The sequence below is a fragment of the Macrobrachium rosenbergii genome, chromosome 2, assembly GCF_040412425.1.
Source record: "Macrobrachium rosenbergii isolate ZJJX-2024 chromosome 2, ASM4041242v1, whole genome shotgun sequence".
Classification (NCBI taxonomy): domain Eukaryota; kingdom Metazoa; phylum Arthropoda; class Malacostraca; order Decapoda; family Palaemonidae; genus Macrobrachium; species Macrobrachium rosenbergii.
In genome coordinates, this window is record NC_089742.1 from 62,775,988 (window position 1) to 62,802,984 (window position 26,997).

The 26,997-nt window shown below is 35.3% G+C and overlaps 2 protein-coding genes across 4 annotated transcripts in view; one reads left to right on the forward strand and one right to left on the reverse strand.

The window, feature by feature from the left end:
- The window catches only part of smog (G-protein coupled receptor 158 smog), a 563,528-nt gene extending 558,262 nt beyond the window's left edge, over window positions 1–5,266 (forward strand). For all 3 annotated transcript variants that reach the window (XM_067119738.1, XM_067119720.1, XM_067119729.1), the window contains one exon: window positions 4,694–5,266. In XM_067119738.1, coding sequence (XP_066975839.1) covers window positions 4,694–4,876 — 183 coding nt within the window. In that variant the 3' untranslated portion in view covers window positions 4,877–5,266. The remainder of the gene's footprint in view (window positions 1–4,693) is intronic.
- Window positions 1–26,423, reverse strand: Nubp2 (NUBP iron-sulfur cluster assembly factor 2). Its single transcript, XM_067119750.1, has 6 exons — window positions 26,163–26,423; window positions 21,015–21,219; window positions 16,997–17,109; window positions 15,395–15,503; window positions 8,096–8,249; window positions 1–7,365 (listed from the first exon to the last, which is right to left on the reverse strand). The coding sequence occupies exons 1-6, from the start codon at window positions 26,176–26,178 to the stop codon at window positions 7,141–7,143; spliced, it is 822 nt and encodes a 273-aa protein (XP_066975851.1). The 5' UTR covers window positions 26,179–26,423; the 3' UTR covers window positions 1–7,140.
- Between the last annotated feature and the right edge of the window lie 574 nt (window positions 26,424–26,997).

Consider the following 26,997-nt stretch of genomic DNA (forward strand, 5'->3'; position numbering starts at 1 on the left):
GCAAGAAAAATTAAATTTATTAAACATTCTACAAAAGTACAACAAGAAATAAAAAAAAAGACAGTAAATCTTGAATACTGAACTGAGAACAAGTAGTGGATTAGAACTTCAAGCTTTGAGTACTCAGCCTTCCTCTCCACTTACATTGACTTTTGTCTCCTCTACACAAGAAAGTAATACAGTGAGAATAAGTTATATTAGTGATGTACTACAAGTACTCAAGGAAGGACATGAATTTACGGTTCCTTTCTCATCCATCACAATGTCTGGTATGATACCAGAAAATGGTCATAAATATCACCATTGTAATGGGTAACTACATGCAGTATGCTTAGCCCAGCATCCCAACAGCCCCAAACTGTATTGCTGTCTACTGTCTACTTTTCATCACTTCCCTTGTATCTCATTTTACCCAGCTCACCAATTCAGCTTTGCCTTGATTCGCATTCACCTCTCACTTAAGATCTAATCCTTTCAAGAAATGAATTTTTAATGTGCTTTAACCATTTCAGAGTCCTGTAATTTTAAATAATTAAGTTTACTGTAACTGTATTTGCTCATTATGGGCCATGATTCAATACAGATGAGGACCATTTTATTGAATAAGTATGATTTTCTTGTATGAAGTCATTCAAGTGTTAGCCTCCTTGTTTTTTAAGGAATTTCTCAGCTGAGGAAATATTTGGGCTTTGGTAGTTATGTCCAGAATTCATTCAATTACTGCAACTTGCAATATTGTCATCTTCATCATAAAAGTTTTTGTTATTTTTCTGTTTTTGTAAGTTCTTCCATGCTTATGTATTTGCTCTCTACCATAATCCAAATACTGATGACTGTATGAGCCTCTTGGAGAGAATTAGTATGGCACAGGCACAGACGCATGGTTTAAAAGCTTAATTCTATTTGTGGAGAGACTAGTGAAAAGCACAGTGAGTGGCTTAATTCAGATTCCATTCATCATCATAGCTGAACTGCTCTGAGTTGTGTGTATTCTCTGATTTTGTCCTGCTACTTTAGGAACCCACACATATTTCAGGTAATAGATTAGACCTCATATTCACATCAGTAAGTCCAAGGTCTGTGAGTATATAGGCATTTTTGATCATTGTGCTATTGAGATGGACATATCTGTCAATCAGTATACAGTGAACCCCCTGTATTTGAGGGGGATGCGTACTGCACCCCCCCTGCAAATAGCTAAAATCTGCAAATACTTAAAACCCCTCTAAAAACACTTAGAACTGCCCATTTTGATAGTTTAAACACAGGAAAAACTCTTTAAAAATGCTTATACTTGAGTATTTTAATAGTTTTATCGCAAAAAGTGCATTTATTCATGAAAATTATATGAAAATACAGTACTTAGTGAATATTTCTCAGTGAAAAATACCGTGATTGGGAGAATTTTCCGCGAATAATGGGTAGATATGTTCCACAGAGAAACCCGCGAGTGCATGAGTCCGCAAATTGTGAAAACACGAATACGGGGTGTTTACTGTAGTCCTAATGCCACCATTGGAAAAATGGTATGGCTGAAATCTAGAGCCAATTGTGCTGCAAATAGAATTTACCGTGTAGCTGAGAGAAGCTACAATAATTCGTTAAGAGCAAATTCAAAGAAATTACTCAGCGTCATCTGTGGTAGACCAAATTGGCATCTTCTGTCTTTGGTTTAGGCTTGTATTCCATCTCACCACTACTAATAGATGATGGTAGATTGGTTACCAGTCTTAAGGAAAAAGCTAAATTGCTTCACTGAGCTTTTGATACTAAGCAATCAGCTGAGCAGTGCCTTCCTAATATTGGTCATCCGTAACGTATTCTTACAAAATTTGCATTTTGCTCTGGGAATTTTAAGAAAATTTATTATCTTAATACTCTAGTGTGTTATCTTCCAAAATCAGTAGGCGCTTTAGATTTTTATGCCTACATAGTGTCTGCTGATGAGCGCAACCTTATTAATAAAGTGTCTGTTCCAAAAAGGGGCTTATCTGCAGACTGCAGTAATTACCGGCCAATTTTTATCCTCCCTGTGCTCTCCAAAGTTGCAGAAAAACTTGTTTTTAAGCCAGTATGCAAATATTTGGAATCCAAAGGTTTGTTAGCTACTGTGGAACAGTACCCTTAGGATATTGTGCAATTAGGACCTCAAAAGTTCGAGCGAAGATGCAGTCCATTACTACCCTAAAACAATTCACCTTGTATTTTGATAGTTTGTATTTTTATTCACTTATTAATTTTTCTTTTATTTTCTAATAACTGATCTTTTCCTTCTGTATTTATTATTATCTTCTGTAACTTCTTTCAAATGAACACCATATTCTTTGGTAGCTTGAATTTCAAATCAATGGCCCTTATAGGTTTGTTCCGTATGAATAGGGGTTTATCTTCTGAATAACGATATTAATTTATGGGGTTAGCCATTCAGTGAGTTCTCTCCTCAGTCATGCGCACTTTCTGCCAGTTCCTATTTTCTTGGCCCTGTAGTCTTGTTATTGTATTTCCATATCTACTGCTTTTCTACTGTCCATTTCTTTTCATTGCATGTCCAGACCGTCTAATCAAGCCTAGCTTCCAGTTACTAGACATCACATCTCTGCTATTTTCGGTCATAATGTTAGATTCCCGCCATACTTTGGCCATGAATCTTGGCATTCTGTAGTCACACCTTTGTCACTGCCCATGTCTCTGCTGCATAGAGTAATATAGGCCTTATAAAGCCACTGTAAGTCTTTGTTCTCCTATAATCTAGTTATCTCTTTACATTTCATCCAGACTGCAGCTTCTCTCTTTCTTACTGGCCTCTCAATCCCTGTTTCACAATCCATTGTGTCAACAAGGTACCAGAAATATAATACTTCTTGTAAGACCTGTCCATCAAAAACAAGGTGATTCTTCATTTCTTTCTCTCCTACATATGCTTCTCTAATACACTTTAGGCATCAAAAATCTTTTACCCCATGTATATTTTGTAATCCTGAGCATCTCTTGTGACAGTGTCCAATTCATTACATACACAGTACTGAGTTCAGACCTTACACCTTTCTCACACCAGTGACAACGTCACTTTATTGGATTTACTCTTCCTTTGCTTCCTTTCCAGTCAAGATAAGTTTTTTTTTTTATTATGTATGTTGATATGCAATCCTCGTTTTCTCTCACACCTTTAAAAAAAAAAAAAAAATTTCCACAGCCCTAAGTAGGTTGATAAGAAATCAGAAATAAGAATGGCCCTTCTCTTACCAGTCATTATTGTCAGTCCAGTTGGATCTTTCAGCTTCAGCAACCATCTCCAAAGGATGGTTTTTAGTTCTAATAGGTCAGGAGTTTATACTTCACACAAAAATTAAGATTTACAATATTACAGTACACATTTTTTTTCATACAAACCCAACAAACATTAACAGCCCAAATTATATTTGTAATGTTCTCAGACAAGACAATCTGAAACCTTTAGCTACGGGGAACGTATTATTGTAGCTTTAGTTCCTGAAAAGGTATTACAGTACTGTAGAATGATGAGTAGCAGTGGTATGTGCAAGCACACCCAAGAACCATCAGTTAGAGATAAGAATCCATCTCATTCTATTGCATGAGAAAAGTAGTGAAAGAATGTGGGGATTGGAGGAGGAACATAATAAAATTTAAAAGGTAACATTTGGTTATCATTCATATACTGAAATACCCTTCCCCCCCAACACCTCATTCTTGCACTACAGATCTTTTTTTAATGCAGCAAAAAGAGCTAGGTTCTGACCTCAGACTAATGGTCCTCAAGGGCACGTGGTATACTGTCACTCAACATTTTACTGCCTATTCATTAGTTAAACCATGATTTTATGATGGATGGGTTTCTTATGAACAAACAGGATGGTTTAAATACATCTTATATTTCACAGATATAAAACAAGTTTACATCCTTCATGCCTCCTTGTCATTGGGGCTCAGATGTATCAGTTAAAAAGCTAAGTTTTAAATTGCAAAATATGGTTAAAGAATAATTGTCATACCTCACTTGAGGGTCATGTCTCATTCTCACCCTTCAGAAAGACAAGGTCATTATCAGTTCAACATCTTAATCAGTCAGCCCTTCAGATACACAGATACCAGGCTCTAGTAAAACAGTGATTTCCATCAGCAAACCATAACATTTAATAGCTTTTATTATCTTTTTATCAAGCAAGTCTCTAATACTGGCATTCCTTTGTTTCACATGTTCAGATTTGAATGCAAGTTACCATTTTGCTAAGCTTTTGTGATTGCAGACACACCCTCCTTTTTGTAACAGTTCCTCACTTTTTTATTGTCATATCTGTCCTGTACACTATCTGCAATAGCCAGTGAAAGCAAAACATGGCACTGTAATGGAGCTGATTTGGAGTGAACAGAGTCCTGGCATAAAAGGGATACAAGGTAGCTGCTATAACCTAAGCAAATGGAGAAATTTACCTAATGGTGTGAAATTTTACTTAGTTGGGGTGTGAAATTTTACTTAGTTGGTTTATTTGGAGTGGGTATCCTCTGATGGGAGTTAAGAATACCCTACATCAGGAAAACAGTCATGGATTTTCTCTCCCCTGTGGTTAATTATGGGGTAAAAACCAGTTTTTTGCTTCAAAATACAGGCTCAATTAATGTATACCTTACTACTAAGTCTGTAGCTTTTTTAAATTACCTCTGTTTCTCTCCACAGTCACTACATCGCCATTACCCACGCCCACTTCCACATACCTTGGAGAGCGGTGAAGGGGAAATCAGCAAAACTCCAGAAGAATCAGTGTGCTCCATAGAGGGCCCCTCCGTGCTGTCAGTCTACACGGATGGGCCCTCAGACATAGGAACGCCCTCAATTCTTCACAGATCGTATAAATTATGAAAATGTCCAACTGCGGATAATATGTCGTCCAAAGTCATACTGGTAACATAAGTGGTCAAATGTTTATTCTATAATTAAGATTGTTTTCTGTTACTCTAAAAGAGATCAAAGTAGAAAGATATATAAAATATACTTAGTAGTTTTAGATGTTATACTGCATTGCACATGGCTGTGTGAAGAAAATGTACAAAACAATGGGAATTTGTCATAATAAATATTCCATTTGTAAAAATGTGCATCAATCAGTATAAGGTCCTATAGAATTTTCTCAACTTACATTAATTATATCATTCTTCATGAAATTCATCATGTTTAATTTGTCAGTTTATATAGCATGTGGGCTGTTTATTAACAATACCATTCGTACTGTAATAATATTCTTCTCTTTTCTATTTGTTTTATTGTCTTCCTCTCTTGGCTTTAAATCCACTGGTTTAATGATATTTATATAATAAATAAAAGGCTGAAAAGCTTTTTTAAAATTCCAATTCTATTAAGGGGCATTATTCTTCCAGGAGGTTATAGCATGCATATATTAAATGACTATAAGACCTTGGATGTCAAGAGTTACTTGGTATTGAACAGGAATCTTCAGTAGAAAATGCAGCAGAATCTCACATTACCAGACTCTTAAGGGGTTTGAGATGTCAGATGATGGCACCTGTACATTTCCAGTTCAGGAAAAATTGTAAAAAAAAAAAAAAGAAAGAAAGAAAGAAAAAACCAACTGAATTATATTACTGAGCTACCATTAGTTAGTTAGTTATAAATGATTTGTTTAACCAGACCTCTGAACACTTTCAGGGTTCTTCTCAGGCTGGGCTGGGCTGGGCTGGGCTACCGTTAAAATTTCAGATATTTGCCTTCGCTTGTTTTTTTCTATATCCAGCAAAACACTAACTTAGAGTATTCTAACTTTAGTTTACTTGCTCTATGGAAGTAATGAAGGGTGTGCAAGATAAAGATATGTACGCATGATTCCAAAATGATTTGGAAATTAATTCAGTCTAACAAAATATACAGATAATAAAATTATTTTTGTGGATTAAGTGGGCCTTTATAAAATATAACATGATTAATTACCCTTTAAAGATAAAAAAATGACAAGTAGCACAATAAAACATGATGCAGACTCAGGCACTGGGTATCATGTAATAATATCAAAGGACGTACTGCATGTGTTTAAGCAGGATCACAGACATGAATATGGGATGCTAGTCTTGTTTGGAAATGTAGGAGGTATTTATGTAAGGTGATTAATTTATATTCACAGCACAATAAAAATAGATGCATGCAGTATATAAAGAAAAATTTGCGTACAAGGATGCAATCAACGCCCAGATAATGTCCACTATTACACAATATAAAATCAGTGGAGAGCACACAAAATACAGTATATCTTCTATGTTACAAAGTACAGTATTATATCTCTAATCACTACTGCTAATTCAGCAAGTCAATTAGCTTCATTCCCCCAGGTTTTCTAACAAATGGAATGCTAAACCCCATTCATAGCCTCGTAGCCATCTTATTTCAGGTTAATAAGAGGAGTTTCCTATGGTAGAATTTTTCATCTAACAGCAGATGACATCTGTTATCTTGCCAATTCTACACCGAGTATCTGATAATGTGAGATTCCACTGTACTTTAGTATCCTTTCTCTAGTACTCCCAAACTCCCCCTCGATTATAAGAGTCCTATGCCAAATTTTTGTTAAAGAACCAAGTTTATATCCTATCCCTCAACTGGATGTATGTCAATTAGTTATAAGTTTTGTAAGGCCTCCTCTAAACTTAGCAGTTTTCAACTACTGTATATATTATGTGCAATAAGCAAATTGGCAAAAATATCAAACATGGTGTAATAGTTAAAAATATTGGTTGTCTTTCACTGTGAATGCTCATCTACATTGTTAAATATCAGAGAACAGAGTTATTATTGTTAATTAGAGAAGTCAAGAGTAAGTCCTTTGGCTGTTCCTACACACGTTTGCCGAACATGATAGTTTGACCAAATAAAAAAATGCCTAATAAAAGTTGAATGGATAAAAAAAAACCTAATAAAACTTATAACCACAAATATTTTAGAAATCCCCAAAATAATCAAAGAAAAATAAAAAACTTGAAGGTTTTAAGCACAACTACACTAAAAAGAGTCTATAATTACCAATACCAATTAAGCTAAGAGAAATAAAAGTGAATCAAAATTATGTCCTATTTATTCATAAGCTACCATATATGATTACTAATTTTCTACAAGAAAAACTAATTTTCTACTTCCATATCTTCTTGTCTATCTCCAAGAATTTTACCAGCAATTTCCTTATACATTACACTAACAGGAGAGTCTGTGAACATTTCCAAGTAGTTTTGGCCAGATTCTGTACAGTGTGTAAGTCTTGGGTCAATGGGTATTCTCCCTAAAAATGGAACTGCTGCATTCTTTGCCAGCTCCTCCCCTCCACCTGAGGCCAAAATGTTACTGCACTCCTGTAAGTGGAAATGATGTTTATTCAGAACTTAAGTTATTAACTATTTGTATTTACAGTAATTTCATCACTGTAACTGGTATACTCTTCTACAGCAATATTCATAAACTTTCTTACAAATGCACAGGTTGGAACCTTTCTGCAACTTGTGATACTTAAGTATTGTTTGTCATCATGTGGCTGAATTACAAATTACTCTTGGTTTAGTTAATTTTCTTTAGCCTTGACCATTATTAAGTTTTGCTGCACAAACTTACTTGTATAAGTTCTTCATTAATTGGGAAATAATTATGATTAACTTTACTATGAAAGAATTTTACAATAAAATGAACTGAATGTTGCATAATTAGACCTACAATACTCTCATATGTTTGATAAACATCATCATCATCATTCTATGCAGTAAAAGCTCAAAAGAAAAAAATGATAGATGGTTGGAAAAATTACTAAATTATGCCTACCATCCATGGTAGAGATTAGTTGTTCCATAGTTCCCTCACAAACAAGATTTTCTGTGAGTTAAGAATTTATCTAACATTTTACTTAGATAGAAAATGTTGCCAGCCAGAATGTGATCTAAAGCTCATTCAAGACAAGGAAATAGCTAAATTCATATCATTAACCTTTTTACCTTGGGCTACTTTCACATGGTTCTTTACAATATAAGAATGAAGCATCTGACTGTCCTACAGTTTAGCATGTCTGCTTCAAAATAAACTACGAACACTTACTGAACAAGAAGGGCATACAAATCCAGACATGTTTTCAATTATGCCAAGAACAGGAATGCCAGTTCGTCTACAGAAAGTTAGTTCTCGGGTAACATCGTCAACTGCTACCATCTGTGGTGTTGTAACTAGTACTGCCCCACGAACATTTGCAGATCTGAAACCATTCAATAACAAGTTTTGAATCTCAGAGAATTATACTTTCATTCTGCAACAAAGATAAAAATATTTAACAAGCCTGAAATTTAGGGTCAGTTGAAGAATAAAAGTAATACAGTACAGCACTTGTCCACTAACAAAAGGAGCTTCCTTTCAGACAAAAAGAATACAATAAAATCACCTAACATAAATCTAGTAAAACTATACACATTTTACACAATATTATCAAGACACTTTATATGTTAACATCTCTATTTGAATATTCCATGTTTTTGCTTCCTTGAATATCTAAAAACCATATAACTATTTAGCATTATCAATATCATAGATTTAAATGTGCATGGTTATTGAATAAGAATTTGGTTTCATTGAGTGATGGTAGTGTAATTCACTAGAATACTAAGCCAGAATTCTTATTTTTTCATTTCAAACCCGTTAGTTAAATATAAGCCATATTCTGCCAACTGTGTGCTGTGGGGAAAGAACATTGCTCTGAAGCAACATGGGCCCCACTAGTTTTCCTTTCTGTGACAACTGCTTTTCTCCAGCTGCACCAACTGATAATTCTCGAAGGATAGGAGACGAGGCCTTGCTCCATTTTCCAAAAAGGTGTCACTCTTTTTGGCACCACTGCGTGCAGATGTGTGTCAAGCTGCTCCTCCAGGATTATAATTTTTTTAGAATGTGATGGTTACTATGATACTATGACTAATTTTGTTCAGTAAGTAATGCTGTCACTGGATCTTCAACAACTGCCAGTAATTTTTCAGTACTGTTGTTTTTCATAGTAGTTTCACAGTAACAGGTTACCTGTCATAATCACTCTTCTGTTCTCTGCTTTTTCTTCCTTTAGTGAGAACTTTTTCCCTTTATAGTATTATTATTTTAAGATTTTAATTAAGTTTTCATTCTGTGTGTTATATTTTTATTGAATTTGTATGTAACCATTCCCCACTGCTTGCATAACTGTGGGAAATGCCACTGAAATTCATTATACCATAGCATATTTTTGAGAATGTAAAGGGGTGCTTGTTGCTCCTTTAAGTCCTCTTCAGGTAAGGATCATCATTTAAGTGGCCTTCATATAGTTGAGATCATTCTCAGCTTGATCTGTAGTTTCTCTATGCCCACAGAATAGCTTACAAGACTTAAAAGCTGAAGACCTTTGGGGTACGCCTTCAGATTCTTCCTTATCAAGCTATGTCATCACTCCTGCAGTCAAGACACGAGTCTCTTCAGACAAAGCTTCTATGCCCTTGATGCCTCCTCATGCCAAATATTAAGGGTAGGAAGCACAGGCCTTACACCTGATGTATACACTTTTCCTGTTTTACAACTGATGAGGACTCACCTACTTGGCAGTCTCCTTGCATGGGTCTTGTCCTACCATTGCTGTGAGGAATTTTCCTGCCCCTCATCACCCTTTCCCTCGACAACCAGCTTTATGCCTCCTGTTCATCTTCCAGCTTCACCTTTAACTTCCTTCTGCCTTCACCCCCCGTGCCTTTGTTGAAGTTCTTACAATTTGCCAAAGCATCCTTTGCTGATCATGACAAGAAAAAGGTGGTCTCAATGTCCCATTATCCCATGATCAAGTTTTGCTTATTGTTGGTTTGCCTACAAATGAGTGGGCCATTAGAGATGAGCTTAATCTCCTGTACTGACTCTACATCATCTTCAGTCTCTACACCTCTGACAGGAACAGCTGCAACTACACTGACGTTTCTCAAGACCCCATTATCCCTGGTGACTGTGATGCCAACCACAACCATGCTTTGGTAGCAGTCTTGCCAGTGATCCCTAATTCTGTAGTGGCTTCATCTTATGCTGCTGGCCCATGACCCCAACTGGAAGTAATGTGTTGACTTATCTCCCACCATGCCTCAGTCACAGACTATACAGTAGTTACAGAGGATATACATATCTGTTCCTACAGTATTTTGAACTGCCATCTTAAGGAATCTTTTGAACCTGTAAAAACAGATCAGCGCCACTTCTAGTCATAACCCCAAGCCTTCTGCCAACTCTAATCATCAGTAGTCTCATGTACAAGCAGCTCACTCCCTGAAGTGCATTCATGACTTACATTACCTATAAATTACAGTAGAAGGGGCTCTTCCAAATCCTTTTTATGGTTGTAGCAGTCGCTGTGCTACTCTTCCATAGATTAACATAATCCCAGATGGGATTCATCTGTTCAATGCTCCTCTGGATCTTCTTATCCTACAACAAGCTCTCTTTTGACCCCGCATGACCTAGGTCATGGGGAGTCAAAAGAGTTGTGCCACCATCTTCAACAGTAATAATTCCCCTTCTTGTACCTCTCACTGTTTTGTGCTCTCCCTTTAACTCTGGGTCGCTCATCAACATGTGGCTTTTTCTTAGGCTCCTCTGCCTGGACCTACTGGACTCAGGGGACCTCCTTGCACCCTTGGCACTACTTGAACCCCTAAGAGGGCTAGATTCAACTCCTCCAGTGACAGTATTGCGTTAGTGGAAGATCCACATGAGGAGCCTAGAGATGATTTCCATGCGTGTCATGACAACAATTTCTTCGTAGAAATGCTTATCTAGGTTTGTAATATTTTTAAGTTAAAACTGCCTTCTGGGCCTATACATGACGCTTCCATTGCTGGCTTGAGGGATGCTGACCTTGCATCTAAATCTAAGACCTTCAAGATGTTTTTGGCCCAACTGTTGATAGCCCTTCGCAAGGATCTACTTTGTCTGAAGGGCAGCACTTCTGCTAAGGATGATCACCCTATGGATGCCCCTAATCACTGCATCTGCTAGATCAACACCCTCACAAGTTCTATCAAATCTAGGGTTGTTCCTCAAAAGCTCAGTTGCTGCCTTTTGTTATGGAAGGCATTGCCAAAGATGCAGCCACCTCCTTTACCCCTGGTTTAACCCCATGATCTGTATCAGAGATGGACACTTTCAAAAGATCTGCAGGGAGAGCCTGGCCCGGTGGAATTGGTCCGAGTGGGATTTTGTTAAGGCCAAAGCCCTGTTGGCTGATGGACTACCTTTGGCAAAGGACGTGGCAAGGTTCCGCAGCCTCATCCCTTCCCTCAGACACACTCCTGTTCTTCCCATTTGGTACACTTACTATCTGCTAGTAAACAGATGAAAAAGAGAGATTAAACATTTAAGGACCTGTCTTGCATTCTATCCTCTCCTGAACTTTGCTCTCTCTACATCTCTTATCAGAAATTATATTAAATGAACAAGTTCAACTTAAGGCCTTATAAAACTGACCAATTCTAGATCAAAGATCACTCAAAATTCCATTTCAGTCTGCCTGAGATTTAATATATATCTTGAGTAAGTAAGGCACATCAGGGACAGATCATTCTGTTTTAATCATTAGAAAAACGAATATACAACTACAAGTCCCAATTGAAGGACTGACAGTATGGTCACAACACCAGGGGGAATCTGTGACTACTTGATCCATGCAATCAATAGATACGTGCATGGTCTCATCATTTGTTCACAGGCAGTTCTGAAGTACAGTCAAAGCATTGAAATTGCCAACAAACACTAAGGAGGCCTTTTTATTATCTTCCTGTATCTTAGCCATATTTGTGAGAAGACAGTCAAAATTAAATAACACATTAAACGGCCAATAACAATAACAATAACAACAATATGAATATCAATATGCACATAAAAATGGTAATAAGACTCCATACAAAAAATATGAAGTGTCGGAGAAACTTGGTCAACATGGCAAAGTCAATACATTATGCAAGGTAAAATATCCTCCTGGATAACCCCTTTCTCTGAAGAACAGCAGTGATGGTTTTAAGAATGGAGGTCAAAGATAAAGGTAAAGAAAAGATGAAGATAAAACAAAGTCTTAGCCCATCTATTAAGCCTATTGGTCCTCATAGGGGAGACATCTCATCATTTCCAAACCTATTTTCAACAGGGTTATCCAATGGGTTTCACTTAAATACTTTGCCTATAAGCTCTCTTGATTAAAGCTGACACCAGGTAGGTTATTTAGAGTAACAGGAACAAAGGATCAAATAATACTACAGTAATATACAGGACAAGTAACTCATTTCATCAAGATGTGAGTTACTTGTCCTGTATTCTATCTAAATGTGAAAAATCTCTGGTACAAGCAGACATCCATACTGGATAACAATATTTTAGTAAAGGAAGAACAAATGACCTACAACTGGTTGCATTGATTTGATCACTGTTGTAAATATATGGGGCCTTATGTACAATACCTAACTTTCATGCTGCATTTGCTGACACTTTCATTAGATGATTTTCAAAAGTAAGATCAGAGTCAAAAGTTACACCTACAGTAGAATGGTTAAGGCATCAGGCTTATTCAGCAGAGTACCATCCACCTGAAGGGGTAGATGGGGGTGGAAAATCTGTACACTATCTAAAAAGAGATTGTAGTTTAAAAATACAACCAGGTGGAGAAGGCTGATAGGGAACAGCAACCCAATACAGAAATGAGTAAAGCTGAAGAAGTTTAAAAATATGAGCAGAGGATGGCATTTGTGAGAGGTAAGACAGTAGGTTCATCCAGACAGGAAGGACTATGTGAGAGAAATACTAAAGATTCAAAGCAGTTCTTTATGAATCAATACTCCAATGCTTGTTGGCACTACAGAATACAACATACTTTTTGAAGACCTAGTTTGCAAGTGTTCAGTCAAGTCCACAACTTCTAGGGCCAAATCCATGTCCCTACCACCTGAGGCCAAGACCAAATCTGAATCCACATCAACCAAGTCTAACATTAGTCCATGCTGGCATATAGCCAGCTTAATCTTGAATCAGTGAATATTAGGATTTAGTGTTTGATTTTGTGTCTAACTTGGCACCTTACATTCACAGTTCAGGTTTTACATTTCTACTACAAGTACAGCCAATACATAAAATGGCCTTTAAGTGAAAAAATTGAACCCAAATAATCACATGCCAAAAAAATTATATCTTGGTATATTCTTCAGTCTTTTGGTATATTCTTCAGTCTTTATCCTAATAACCAAAAAATAACTTGAAATTTACTTCTATATAGAAATACTAAAAATTATACACTCAATACAAATGTCATTACATTGACCTGCTTGATAGCAATCTTTAAGTTCAGTGATTGTAAGTTTATTACAAAATTCAAGTCAGTTGTTTCTGATACTGTACTGTTAAATACACTTCAGAGACAAACTTTATTAAATACATAGTAATTACACACAGGTTATTTTTTTATGTTTACTGTAACAGACTAGCAAGTTTTGTATCCTGCAAAATTAGCATCCTCAAAACTGTACATTCAGGTCTCAACTCTTAACTCATTAACATTTATGAATCTTTGAAATATATACACATATAACTGCCCTAAGCAAGCCTCAGCCTAAATAACCTAGGCTTGATGGCACAAGACCAAGTCCAAGTAAGGGTCAATGTTCTATAGCCAAGGCCAAGGCAAACAGCATGGGTATTCAGCCTTGAGACCTCCAACACTGGTTTACAAGCAGCCATGCTTACCCAAACAATATGTAATTCAAGTAAAAGTGGTAACGTGTTAAGGGAGGGCCTCACCGTCATTATAAGAACGAAAAGAGTGAATTCCACATCAGAAAATGAAGATACAATTCAGGATTTCGTCTTCACTGTGAAATGATGCTAAGCAGCCATATTAAATACCAAATAGATTCATGCTAGGACATTTATGTTCTTCCTTGGTGTTGTACAACATTCAGATAAATACTCTCAAGAAAGGTACTGTACCCTTAAAAAAGGTTAATAATCTTAATGAGAAGAGAAGATTGTATGACTTGGTAATTTTCTAAAGATATTTAGAACAGTTTCATGCTAAGACATTTATGTTCTTCTTTGGTGTTGTAAGACATTCAGATAAGTACTCTCAAGAAAGGTACCCTTAAAAAGGTTCCATTTATTAACAGTCTTAATGAGAAGAGTGGACTGCATGACCTGGTAATTTTCTAAAGATTTTTAAAACTAGTGTTATTACAATATTGCAGAATCTCACTTTACTTAATAACTGCATTTAACTACTAATTATATTTTTAAATTGTGAAAAGTAACCCTGTACTTGCATAAACACAATGACTATCCTTGTGTGACCTTTCTGTAAAAACAACCTTCAATAAATAAGTAAATGCAGCCATTTCCCATGTGGATTCAGTGCACACTATCATACAAAATTAAATAGCAAGGACCTACGTCTTTATACAAAAAACACAGACAACACAAATATAAGATGCAAATTTTTTTTCTTGCTAAAAGATATACAGTATAGACAATAAAGGACAAGATATTTTGCTGCATTAAAAAAAAAAAAGCTGCAGATTGTGAACAACAGGCACAAGACATAACACTGCAGATTGTGAACAACAGGCACAAGACATAACAGAGCCCAATAATGAAATTCACTATTTTAATCATAAACTAAACTACTGGTAAATATGCAACACAGAATAAGCACTTTCACTACACATCAGCTCAAATACCAATATGGGATCAATTCCCAATTTTTCCCCCTCATGCAAAACTAAATCACTCTTATCCATGGCCATTTCATCCCAAAAAGTTTAATAAAGTTTCTTACTGTATTTCATTTTGGGTAACAGCACACAAATTTCATTATCTAACTGATATGAGATTTTACTGTATCAGATGACAGTCAGCCAAAAAACTCATTGTAAATTCATTTTTATTCTTCATCTCTATAAAGGAAGCTAAAATGCATACAATAGATCTGAGAAAAAAAAATTGAAGTATCTCAACTCAAGTCATCTACACAACACAGAGTTAATGTGTCCTCTACAAACAGCATACTGCAATTCAGTGTTTAACGAGAGAGAGAGAGAGAGAGAGAGAATCTTATTTTTAAAGACTATTAGATATCCCATACGCTTGTTCATCCCACCTGCATTATGTACAATAGTTATCTAATCATTTAGTCATTTATGCTCACTAAAAAAAACCCTGCTGTTCTCCTTACTTTAATTGGTAGGCCAGTGAGGCCTTACATTCAAGGGTCAGTCTTTCAAGGTTATAGCTTTAACAATAATTTAGAGAGTACATATAACCTCATAATATTGCAAATACTGCATAAACATTTTACTCATATCTGTCACTTACCTTATATTTTCCATTGTTGATATATGTTCATCAGACGTGCCAGGAGGTGTGTCAATGATCAAGTAATCGACATTCCAATCAACACTTGTAAGTAACTGTTTTATCATAGCTGTAAGAAAATCAATCTTGGTTAGTATATTAAAAAAAGGAAGTAAAAAAGGGAACAAGATGCTCTATACAAAATTGCTGTAGGGTATCTCCCCAAGCTACCAGACATATAGATTTTCAATGATTTACAAATTTATGGAGTAAAATAAGCTTCATATGGGAGAAAAAGGTTCTATATCCAGCACAAACATATTTATATGATGAAAATATGAACATTAAAAAGCTAAATAAAAAACCAAGAGCATCTTTTTTTTAATTCTAGAAGAAAATCACTGCCTCGAAGAAAAAAAGGAAAAAGTCTTGTCCAATATGTGATGTTGAACCATGTGGGAGACATGTAGAGATGAATGCAACATGTTCTTTTAGTGCCACAAGAGGTGCTCAAGCCTGCAAAACATAAATGGAGTAAAGGAGCTTCTAAGCACTTGATTCATGAGAAGCAAACAAAGGGATCATGTTAAGAGGAAGGATAGACTTTGAAGGTAATTGAAATTTTGTTATCTTGTCAGACTAAACTGTGAAGCTCTAATAAGAGGGAAGGAAGATTAACAAACCCCTGATTAACTGGAAGAAGACTGGTGTATCATAGTACTGGTACATAAGCATAAAATTCAATTAAATATAGAGGAAAACTGCAAACATATATGGCTTGCACATCTCTATAAATGGTCACTTACAAATATCATGGAAGAGTTTCTGAAGAGGTGTGACTATAAAATGTGCATTTTCCTGGCTGTGATGTGTTGGAAAGATTGCACAGTACAACAAAGAGGAAGTTAATGAAAGAACTGGCATCCACAGGTTAAAATATGACTGAGATATCAAAGATGAGATGGTTTGGGCTTTTGATGAAAAGGGCAGAGGAGTACTTAGCCATAAAAGCAGTAACCAAGGAAGTTGGAGAACGAAGACGCATGAGAAGGAACAAGAAAATCAAGATAGTGTTTGGATGAAGACCATGACCAGATGGAAATTTAGGCAGATTAGATTAGGGTTGGACAGCTAGGAGGAAAGAGGCCAAAGGAAATGGAAGAAAAATAAAAGGTAGAAAAACAACATACTTGGGACCAAAGGGATGCCTCAAAGAGCTTGTAACAATTTCATCTTAGTGTACTGTACCCAAACAAGTGGAGAGAGCTACTACACCTAACCCCATAAAGGAAAACCTGACATAAAACATCACAAGATCATGTTCAAATTTTTCAAATATAATTATATTCAATTACTGTTTCCATTGTAAAAAATCAATATGATATCACTCATATTTGTTTGGCATATCTGTTATCAACACCATATAAGTAATAACAAATAAAAAACTAACTCACCCTTTAAGAACATCACAACCACATTTTTGACAATTACGTGCTAGGTTCCAGAATCCAGACTATAAAACAGAGCGTATTCAAAACTTTACCTATTCTTAAATGCTGCAAGTGCCAGTCTAATCAAAAAAGGTAAAATTACTTCTATATATATGTATAACATTATTCTCACCATTTTTTTTAGGCCCTCTCCATATGACTGCTTCATTTTTGGAGTCAAGGAAAAATGCAATGGAGATTAAACCTAATTTCTTTTCTTCATCAACATATACTGGAATCCACTTTCTGAAATGATGATAGTACTTTTATCCAATGAAAAATAGATTATTATTCAAAATGACCACACATTCACATACAATAAGCCTATTATTAAACTGAATAATTATAAATTACTGGTAGTTACACAAGAATACTGGTGCGTCCCATTTCTAAACTTATGGGAACTGCCTGAAGTATCTGTTCACATGTAAAAGGTAAAAATTGGAGCAAGATAAATTTAAAGAAGTTAGACAACCGAGTGGGAAGAAAAAAGCAGAATGGATGAAAACTAAAAGATACATAGCAACGCAGCTAGGGCCAAATGGATGCTACAAGAAACTTTCAGTGCCATCTATGTCAGCCACATAAGGACCACTAGGAAATGATCCCCTCCCCCAACCCCTCAAGGATTATAATAAGCCTAAACACCATTAAATTGCACAGTAAGTTTTCACAGATTGGCCTGCCCATCTGTTTAAAAAAAAAAGGAGAAAAAAAAAGTCAATACAAAATTAAAAATGAATCAATGAACATATAAACAAAGGACTGTATGCATACACACCAATCAATATTTAAAATATAATGATAATAAAAGAATTCTAGTACTTGACAGCGTGAAATTGGCTCCCTTAAAAACAAAAGTTGATGCTGATATTCAATAAAGTACCATGAACTAATTATAAAGCCAGAGATACAAAAAGTGAGAGCGGAAGTTCCCTATTGGAGCACAGCCTGTGGAAAATGGTTATACAACATGTACAGTAACCCATTGCATTTTGCAATTTTTCTACTTGCAGCTATGAAACTTTGCAGTTCAATCACAAATAATCAAATGTGATTATAGTAATACATTAACGTAAGTCATTTCAATAACTTATTTTTAATTTTAAAGTTTATTTTGTCAACAGAAAATTAAAAATTAAATTCATCTAACCTCTGTTTATGGAACTTTACATTGATAAGTCAAAAATATTAAAAATTCATAAAAATACATCATCTAAAAACAAAAAAATGTTCAAACATAAAAATAAATTTTGAAATACGTAATACCGTACTTTATATAAAATAATGCAGAGTAATATATATATATACTGTAATTATTTAAAAGCCCAAACATTTTAAAATATTGTCTCAATTACATTATATACATCCACCATACCTGTGCGACTCAGCAATAATGAATAATGATGATTATGATGATGATGTAACACAAACAAGGTGATGCAGTTTTAACAGTGCAATCACCATATTTACGCATGAAGACATCCACATGCTCATCAGAAAAATGTTTCTAAACTGTGCAGCATTACAGTGTTTTCATTTATTTTGTGCAGCATTACAGTATTTTAATTTATTTTATAAGTGAAAGCGAATGTCAGAATCTCCACTTTCTTCATCACTATGTTTTGTATGAGTTTTGTATGAAGAGGAAGAGAGGCTGGTCTCACTGTAGCTGTGACAGCAAGGGTGGAAGAGGCAGAGGGAGTGGAAGAAGCAGCTGGAATTCTGGGTTTGGTCTTCAGGAAGCACACTGTGATTTCTGTTTGAATATTCTGCCTTGGATTCCTTTATAAATTCACTTGTATGGTGCAACCGCTGCTTCTGCCATTTCCATCAGGTACTGCATATGTAAAATTGTTTTGGTTTTTCTTTACATCTGTATCAATTAAAATGAACCAATTCAATAAAAAGACAATAAAAATGTTGAACTATTGACAGACTTGTTATATTTGCGATATTACAGGGTTGCTTATAGAAGTTTATAGTGTCTAGGTTATTTAAGAGCTTAAGTAATTTTTTAATTTATGAGTCTTGGGATGAATTAATGACAGAGGGGAGTTTTGAAATTTATTGCAAAAAACTGCAAACCATGTGCACAGCATGAAAATATCAAGTGTAAAAAGGTTTAGAACCATAAATAGCCATATGTGTTTGAATACATCCCTAAGACAAATCTAATTTACTTTCACTCCATCAGTACAATATGCACCAATTTATCATTAAAACTTAACTGTTGCATTTGTTATAGTTTGTGGAAATAATCAAGTACAGACCTACATGCTGTGTTTTGGGAAAGCATAAAAGTTTAAACAGCCTAACTCACACATTGCTTATGCCATGATCACTTTATCTCACATTCTCACAGCTTTTGCTGTCTCTAGTGTATTTAAATTTAAATTTCAATATTATGGCTCAAAAGCATAGTGCTACTAGTACTTCTGACAGTGCTCTGAAGAGACACAAGAAAAAGGAGATACCACAATAAAAACTAGAAATGCTGGGTATGTTACAGGGAGTTAATTCAGCTGTTGCGGTTGCTCACCAATACAACACAAATGAGATGAGTATAGGATACACCAACAAAAAAAGTTAAGGAAATCTCTGATGTCACAGCACACGAAACATACACTGAACAAGGCAATGATGATGACCCAGATAATGTACCTCCAAAGCTTGAATAAGTGATAATAAAAATGCCATACAATTAACATTGTGCAGTATACAGTACTGTTACATAAGCAGCTGTCTGTCTGTTTCTATACATGTCTACAAGTCCCATAATTGTATGGAAAGAGGAACATGTGTGCATGTATGTGTATGCACACTTAAGATATGTTTGTTACTTCATCATCACTGTTTACTGTAACTGTCAAGACATCACTGGATTGTGGCAGTGAATACTGCCTACCCCAACATTGCTCATTTATTTACTTTACCATATTTACTTGTAAATTTACATTTTGGTACATAATAAAGTGAAAATGCAAACCAAAAGGTTTGTTACATGATATGAGGTTATGGAGACTGATTAGTTTATGGTACAGTATTAAAGAGGGAAGTTCCTGAAGGGCCAAAAATTATAGACATTTTATCATATTCATTCCCCTGTGCTCTTAACTAAAGCAAATGGAAGACAATTGTGTTCCAACATATTCAAATTCTTACATACCACTATTAATAAAAATTAAACTGGTGCTATAAGTTGCTAATATCCAAACTGGTTAATCAAAATCCAATAATGCTAGAACATAATAACAGAAGTCAGTCACTTGTAATTACTAATATTAGGAGCTATTACAGTACTGTACTATGATACAATTTAATACCCAAACTGATTAAAAAACACTCTCCCTGGAATATTAATCTAAAATCTGACAGTGACTGGAATTAATCATAAAGAGAAATAAACATATTCTGTAGCAATAAAAAGCGCACATTATATGGATGTAGTGGTGATTCAGGTTAAAGTAGCAGCACATAAAATCTGTGAACTTGTGACACCTATGGGGCACAAATTACACTGGTCTGGCAGCCCTAGACAATTACTGTATGCAAATCAGGACACAAAAGTCTTATAATCTAGCATAAGTATAAGTGAAAAAAAAAATGATAAAACGAAATTTAGTGTCAATTCATTTGACCTCTGTGGTCCTTTTGGCATCCCGCATTCTGAGATAAAGCCTAGCAATTGCAGTGTTGATAAAATGGTGCTTTAAACTCCAAAGCAGAAGCAAGGATGGTTGCAGCATAATTAATATCTATCAGTCCATTCATATATGTATTGTGGCAGCTACTTCTCCCATCACTATCTGCACTTCATAAAACAAACATCCAGAGAATAATACTGTACAGTACTAACAAATAATCAGATTAAACATAGTCTGAATCAGGTACTGGAGTAAATTAATCGATATAAAATGAAAGTAAGGGTATGACACCTAGCATATACAGTACCCATACATCTTTATGAAAGGAAGACTAACTAGCTAAAACAGTCTCTAACTTTTATCCAAATGGTAAATGTATTGGGCAATGTAAACAACATGAAGCTTGCAACCCTTTGGAAGTTCTACTTTTCAGTTGAGTAAACCTCAGCATATCAAATTTTATCAACTTAAAAAAAAAAAGCAAAAATCAAAGCTAAAACTGACCCATTAGGATGTGTTAGGACATCTTTCCCTTCCACTCCAAGCATTCTTGGCATTGAAGGTCCACATAAATCTACATCCAAGATACCAACCCGGTGGCCAGCAGCCCTCAGTGTTAATGCTAACTGTACAGTCGCTGTGCTTTTCCCAACTCCTCCTTTGCCAGATAAAACTAGTAACGTATCTCCAACACCTTCCAAAACAGGATCTGAAAATAATCAATGAATTAATAAAACAGGTTTTTTAATAATAAAGAATAATGATTTACCTCATACCGTGGTTCATTTAAAAACTGACAAGAAAACTTCGTACTTTACTCTATTTGCTAAAGTTGCTGATAGAGCACACGACATACTGTATGTATATTCTTTATGAAGTAATTGTAAGTTAAAATTACCTAATGTTGATGTCATCCCTTGCCACTCACCGTCTATAGCTTTCTGGGTTACAAGGTACTTATTTCCAAACATCTGTTTATCAACTCTTGATGTACACTGTACTACCAAATTACTAACAGCATACTGGGAAATAAACATAATACAGTATAAAAACAAGGGAACTACTCAAAGGTATGTGTTGTTTCTTCCTCAGACTATAAAATTACTTACAATATACCTATGAACAATTTAATCTATCCAAGTGTGTGGTTTCTCCTTATCCAAGGCTTATGGCAGCCTTAGGTAAAAGACTGCAAATATGCAGTTCTTTAAGGTCTTACAAGAGAAAGAGGCTGTTTCCTTAACTTGAATATCCTATAAAAATCATTTGTGGGCTGTTTGCCTGATCCATCCTCATTTTCATTTTATTTATAGTGTTTACCTATTGACATGAAACAAGCCAGAATTGCCCTCTATATGATTCCTTGGGTCTTTCGTAAGGTTGGCATCCTGCCACTTCACGTATCTAACACTTCTCTAATTATTTGCTACTCTCCCATTCCCATGATGTGCCCAAACTATGTAAATCTATTTACAGCCTTTGAACACTGCATTTATCTCCTACTGTACTTGGTCTTCTTGATACAATATTCCTTAAAATCTGACAAACGTGGGCCCCATTTGGTTATTTTCCATCTTCCCTCCTTATTCCCTGAATCACTACAGACCATTTTTTAGAGATTTAGCTGATAATAATAATGGCAGAACTCACATGCACTTTTGAATTAACTGCATTTTACAATCTAAGTGCATTGTGGTAATACAGTTATTGACAGTTCAAATCTTGCTTAAAATTATTGTAATTAGCTGTTTGACTGCATTTACTATAAATCCCAAGTATTATAAGCCCTATGTTGGGCTACATAAGGTTAAGTTACATTCATTTTACTAAGTGCAATAGCAAGTGCAGTCACTCTTTCTTGATTCTGCTACATTTCTTGTGTCCCTTGCAAATTTAGCAAAGCACGCCAATCCAAAAAATACCTTTACCTACGCAGTATATAAGCTAGCTTACTCTATTAGGTCACTAGAACAGCCCAGTTTACCTAATTTGCATGTACTGTATCCAACCTGGTCAATAAATAAGAGAACTGGCCTTAAGGCACCACCCCTCCAAAATTACATGCCTGATTAAATTTCTGTGAGATGCACAAAATTAAATGCAGTATAGGTTAAAATTTGACTACTTCATAATCATAACAACAGACATAGTTATCTTCATGGCAGAAAAGATGCAAGAGGCCTAGTAAATTTTTGAGTAGGCTTGCCTAGGTTACAGCCAGAAAGGGGTAAAAACACATTTACATACCTAAAACTAAGCACAAAATTATCATTGCTTCTAACTTTATATTTCTGAAAGCAAGTAGCAGTTAATGCATCATATATATCAAGAGTAGGCTAAATGAGAAATTTTCTGAAGATTGTGGAGTTTAAGTATGTTTTGGTGGAGTGAAAAATATTACTAGATTTTTTAGGACTTGCATCAAGTGAAGTATGTTGAGGGGGTAGGGGTTAGACTGTGGTAGCCTAGCACTCATGGTTACCAACTGACTTTATCTTGGCTAACTTATTTTAAGTGTCTCAGAGGAATGTACTAACCTACGTCTAGCCTAGGCTAGGGTAATTATTACATAATAAAGCATAATCTTCCAGGAGCTTCCCTTGCATTTTTTCATATTTCACCAATGCTGTTGGTGCTTTTTGTTCATTTTTGTTTTTCATCAAAAACCATGGTTTTCCACTGGGGTCCTCAAATAAAATTTAGAGAGTGTACAAAAGTAATGAAAACAAAAGCTTGGGGTTTTCCCAAAAATAATGATATAAAATGCACAAAACACAGGATAAGCAGCTGGAAAAATATATGGTTCATGCATCTGGCGAGAAAAAAACTTAATGTTGCACACATTTTAGGAACCAGATCAATGAGGGAATTTCATGACAAGGTGGTCATGACAAGGTGGTAGTGGAAGTGCACAACATATGAATCGACATGGGAATTAAAATTTGAAATAAACAGATATGGTCAACTGTAAACTCAAGAAGTTATACTGTGCAGGCTTTAATCATAAAGTGATCAGCAAAAATATCTTTGATCTGAAAGTGTTGTGTCACAGATAAGTTATGATGGTAATAATTCAATAATTAATTATCTCACCAGGGCAAAATCACAAATCATCAATGTTTGAATGATGGGCATTTTGGTGTTTTTTCTTATGAAATATTGAGGGAAAGTTACAAGTACCACTGTACATACCACAAAAGGCAGCAAGGCTTTTGGCCCTTCCTATGTCTCTATCTGATGAGAATGCCGACTGGTTAACTGTTGATTAACTTGGGAGGTTGAGTCAAATAACAGTGCATATATGACTTTTTGTACCTACAGTATTGTTTTTAACAGAGTTTATGACCCTCTGCCTTATTTATTGTTTTCCACATTTTCATCCAATCAGAACTGATTAAACTCTCACTAATAAGTAATGATGTTTTTTATTCCTCTGAGTTCACTCTGATGAAATCAGTTCAACAATGTTATGAACACATATCAATAACAAGTGTAATTCGTATCATTATGAATTTAATAAAAAAAAAATGTCAAACATTATTTGAACAATCTGGGAGCAATCCATTTGGCCATAAAACACTTGAGCTTATGGCCAGGTAGGAATCCATGATCTAACTTCCTACCCATACCCTAGCCTAAGTTAGGGTAGATAAGGTTAGGTTAGGTTATGACTATCCCACTAACTTCCTGTGATACATGTTCTTGCTTTATAATTTGGGGGTGGAGGTGGGGGATTGTTGCTAGTGACATACATGACCATATATATATATATATATATATATATATATATATATATATATATATATATATATATATATATATATATATATATATATATATATATATATATATATATATATATATATATATATATATATATATATATTCAACTGCTTGTCTTTTCATTTATGCACCTCTGATTGATCTTATTGGTACAATTCACTTGTTTTTAAACTTTCCCCACCATAAAAATCCTGGTTTCTCACTGAGTTCTATAAGGGCAGGGAGTACAAATACTGTACAAGTGGGTTACTCCAAAATCAGAGGTCAAAGCTGTATAAAACGCTAGAAAATTATATGTATTTGGCGAGAAACTAATATATCGTCTAACTACCATGGTCAATAGCCTACATATGTTATTTTCTTACAAGCACCAAATTCAATAACACCAATTATCAATTGATGGTCATTCTGCTGGCATTTCCCACATAAAATGCAAGAGACAAGTTAAATATCAGACCTATATCTGACATTGTAGAAAGGTTTTGTTTTTATTTTATATCTCTTTGATATCAACACTTCTTGCTAACTCTGCTACATCTTGAGAGGTAGAGCTGGTAGAAACAGATTATGAACAAGGTTCTTTCACTTGTTATTTTTTTATAGTTTATAAACACATGTCTTATGTAGATTTATTACTTTTTTATCCAATTAATACAGTTTAACAACAGCCTTCTTTGGCTTACGATATACTAGTAGAAAATCAATAACATTAATAAAGTATATTAATACAAATCAATACATATTGTAAAACAATTTTTAAGCAAAAATGGAGTTATCCCTTGGGCAATACAATGCCTCACCTCCCTAATGCCATCTACAACTGATACAAGAAGAATGAACAGGGAAATTAATTTCTCCTTGAACCTAAAATACAGGCTATACAAACACTCAAATATTACAAGCATGGTAATGGTGAGCCTCTTTCTTCTACCTCTAAGAGTGTGCAAACTGTTAAGGGTCCAGAAAAGAACCCGTGTCAAGAGAGGATCTGGTGTCCCAGGTTAGGTTAAGATTCATGATACCCTACCATGGGCCTAGTCTGATGGGTCAAAAACCTAAACAGGCAGGACCAAGCATCCTAAATTACATGAAGCTCAGGAAGTCTGACTAGAATACATCCTTTGTTTCTAGCTAGGCTATGTTTACTGGTGTCCTGTATCCAGGACAGGTTGGTTACAGTGGGCACATCATGTAGCCTATGCATAGGATTGATTGACTGATAATGAAATTTAGGTCTTGAAGACCAAGCGCCGGAACCCATCAGGATTATTCAGCAACATAATGAAGGTGAAATATATAATTTAATGATATGATTGATATATAATGAATAGGTAAATGATGACATACTACTGAAATTCAGCGTCAAAATACGAACGTAAAAAATGATGAATGATATTGGATAGAACCAGCACAAATAAATATATATTAAACTTTTATATTCAAAATATATGTAATTCTAAGCCAGCTGTTATATACTAGGAACCAACACTGATGTTCCTTGTTTCCCTGCAAACTGTAATTGGCCTTGCCACATCTTTGAACTTGATAACTTGTTTTGGTCTTATTACTTTTTGGGTAGATTTCGGGACACTGAACAACTTTTATTCTATGCAATTTTTCATTTGGAGTCCTTGTTAATGAGCGACAGGCGCGGCCCTTAGATGGACAAACTACCACCCATCCTTATGCTCAAATAGGCCTAGTCTACAAATAAAACACATTAATGACCAAAGCAGACCTCAAGTCTCTCGAAGGGTTGTTAAACTTCGTCTCAGCCAAGCTAAAACGAAGCAAGGCCAACTTGCTCAACGGATAGGCCCAGGCTACGAACGATTTAAACCGTGCCTAAGTTACCTATCATCGACTTACCCACTGGCGAAGTCATATCCACGGATTTAGTTGTAAAACCGTTTACTGTTTACTGTGTCTTCCTTTTTTCTAAGGTGTGATTTAGACGTCAAAGAACACTAAATTTGATTTCCTTAACTGCTCCTGAACTTTTTGGTGGGAGAGGAATGTCAAGTTGCGACTTGCGGAACGATAATAGTAGTAGTAAAATTATACGTTTCACTTTGCAACAGCTCCCGACTTCTAGGATACCTGTGTTTGTTCGTGTATAGATTCCCTGTCGTTCCACGTGCGTTGCAATATTTCTTTGTATGTTTCTTCTTGTTCTCCACACAGGTATATGAACAGCAAAACATTAGCAGATATCTGTCATTTTATTCATGGTGCACTGTTGCGTAAATCTGAATCTAATTCTAATCGCATTATACGATAGGCAATAAAAAAAAAGTAAAAAGAAAATCATGGAGCTACATTAGATTGACCGTAGGAACACACGTAAATAACACGGCCGCTATCTTATCGCTAGGAAATTAGCATATTCAGTAGATGATAGTTTACAGAAAACCAGCTGGCAACCAGACATACCTGATTACAGTTACACAAATTAAAGGGGAAGGGAGGTTTCTAAAGAGAAATCTACAATGTTTCATTTATAAGTTTGACATTTCCATTGATTTTTACCTCATGAAAAGCGATGGTGACGCTCACGGTCGCAGCTAGGGGGCGGGTACCGGGGTCATTGCCTCAGCAATTGATAGGCCTATAAATTGATTATATCATCTCTGTTTCTTTTTTTCTGAAATTGTGAATTAGTTCAGTCTGAAGAGAGAGAAAGTGAATGACAATTAAAACTTAA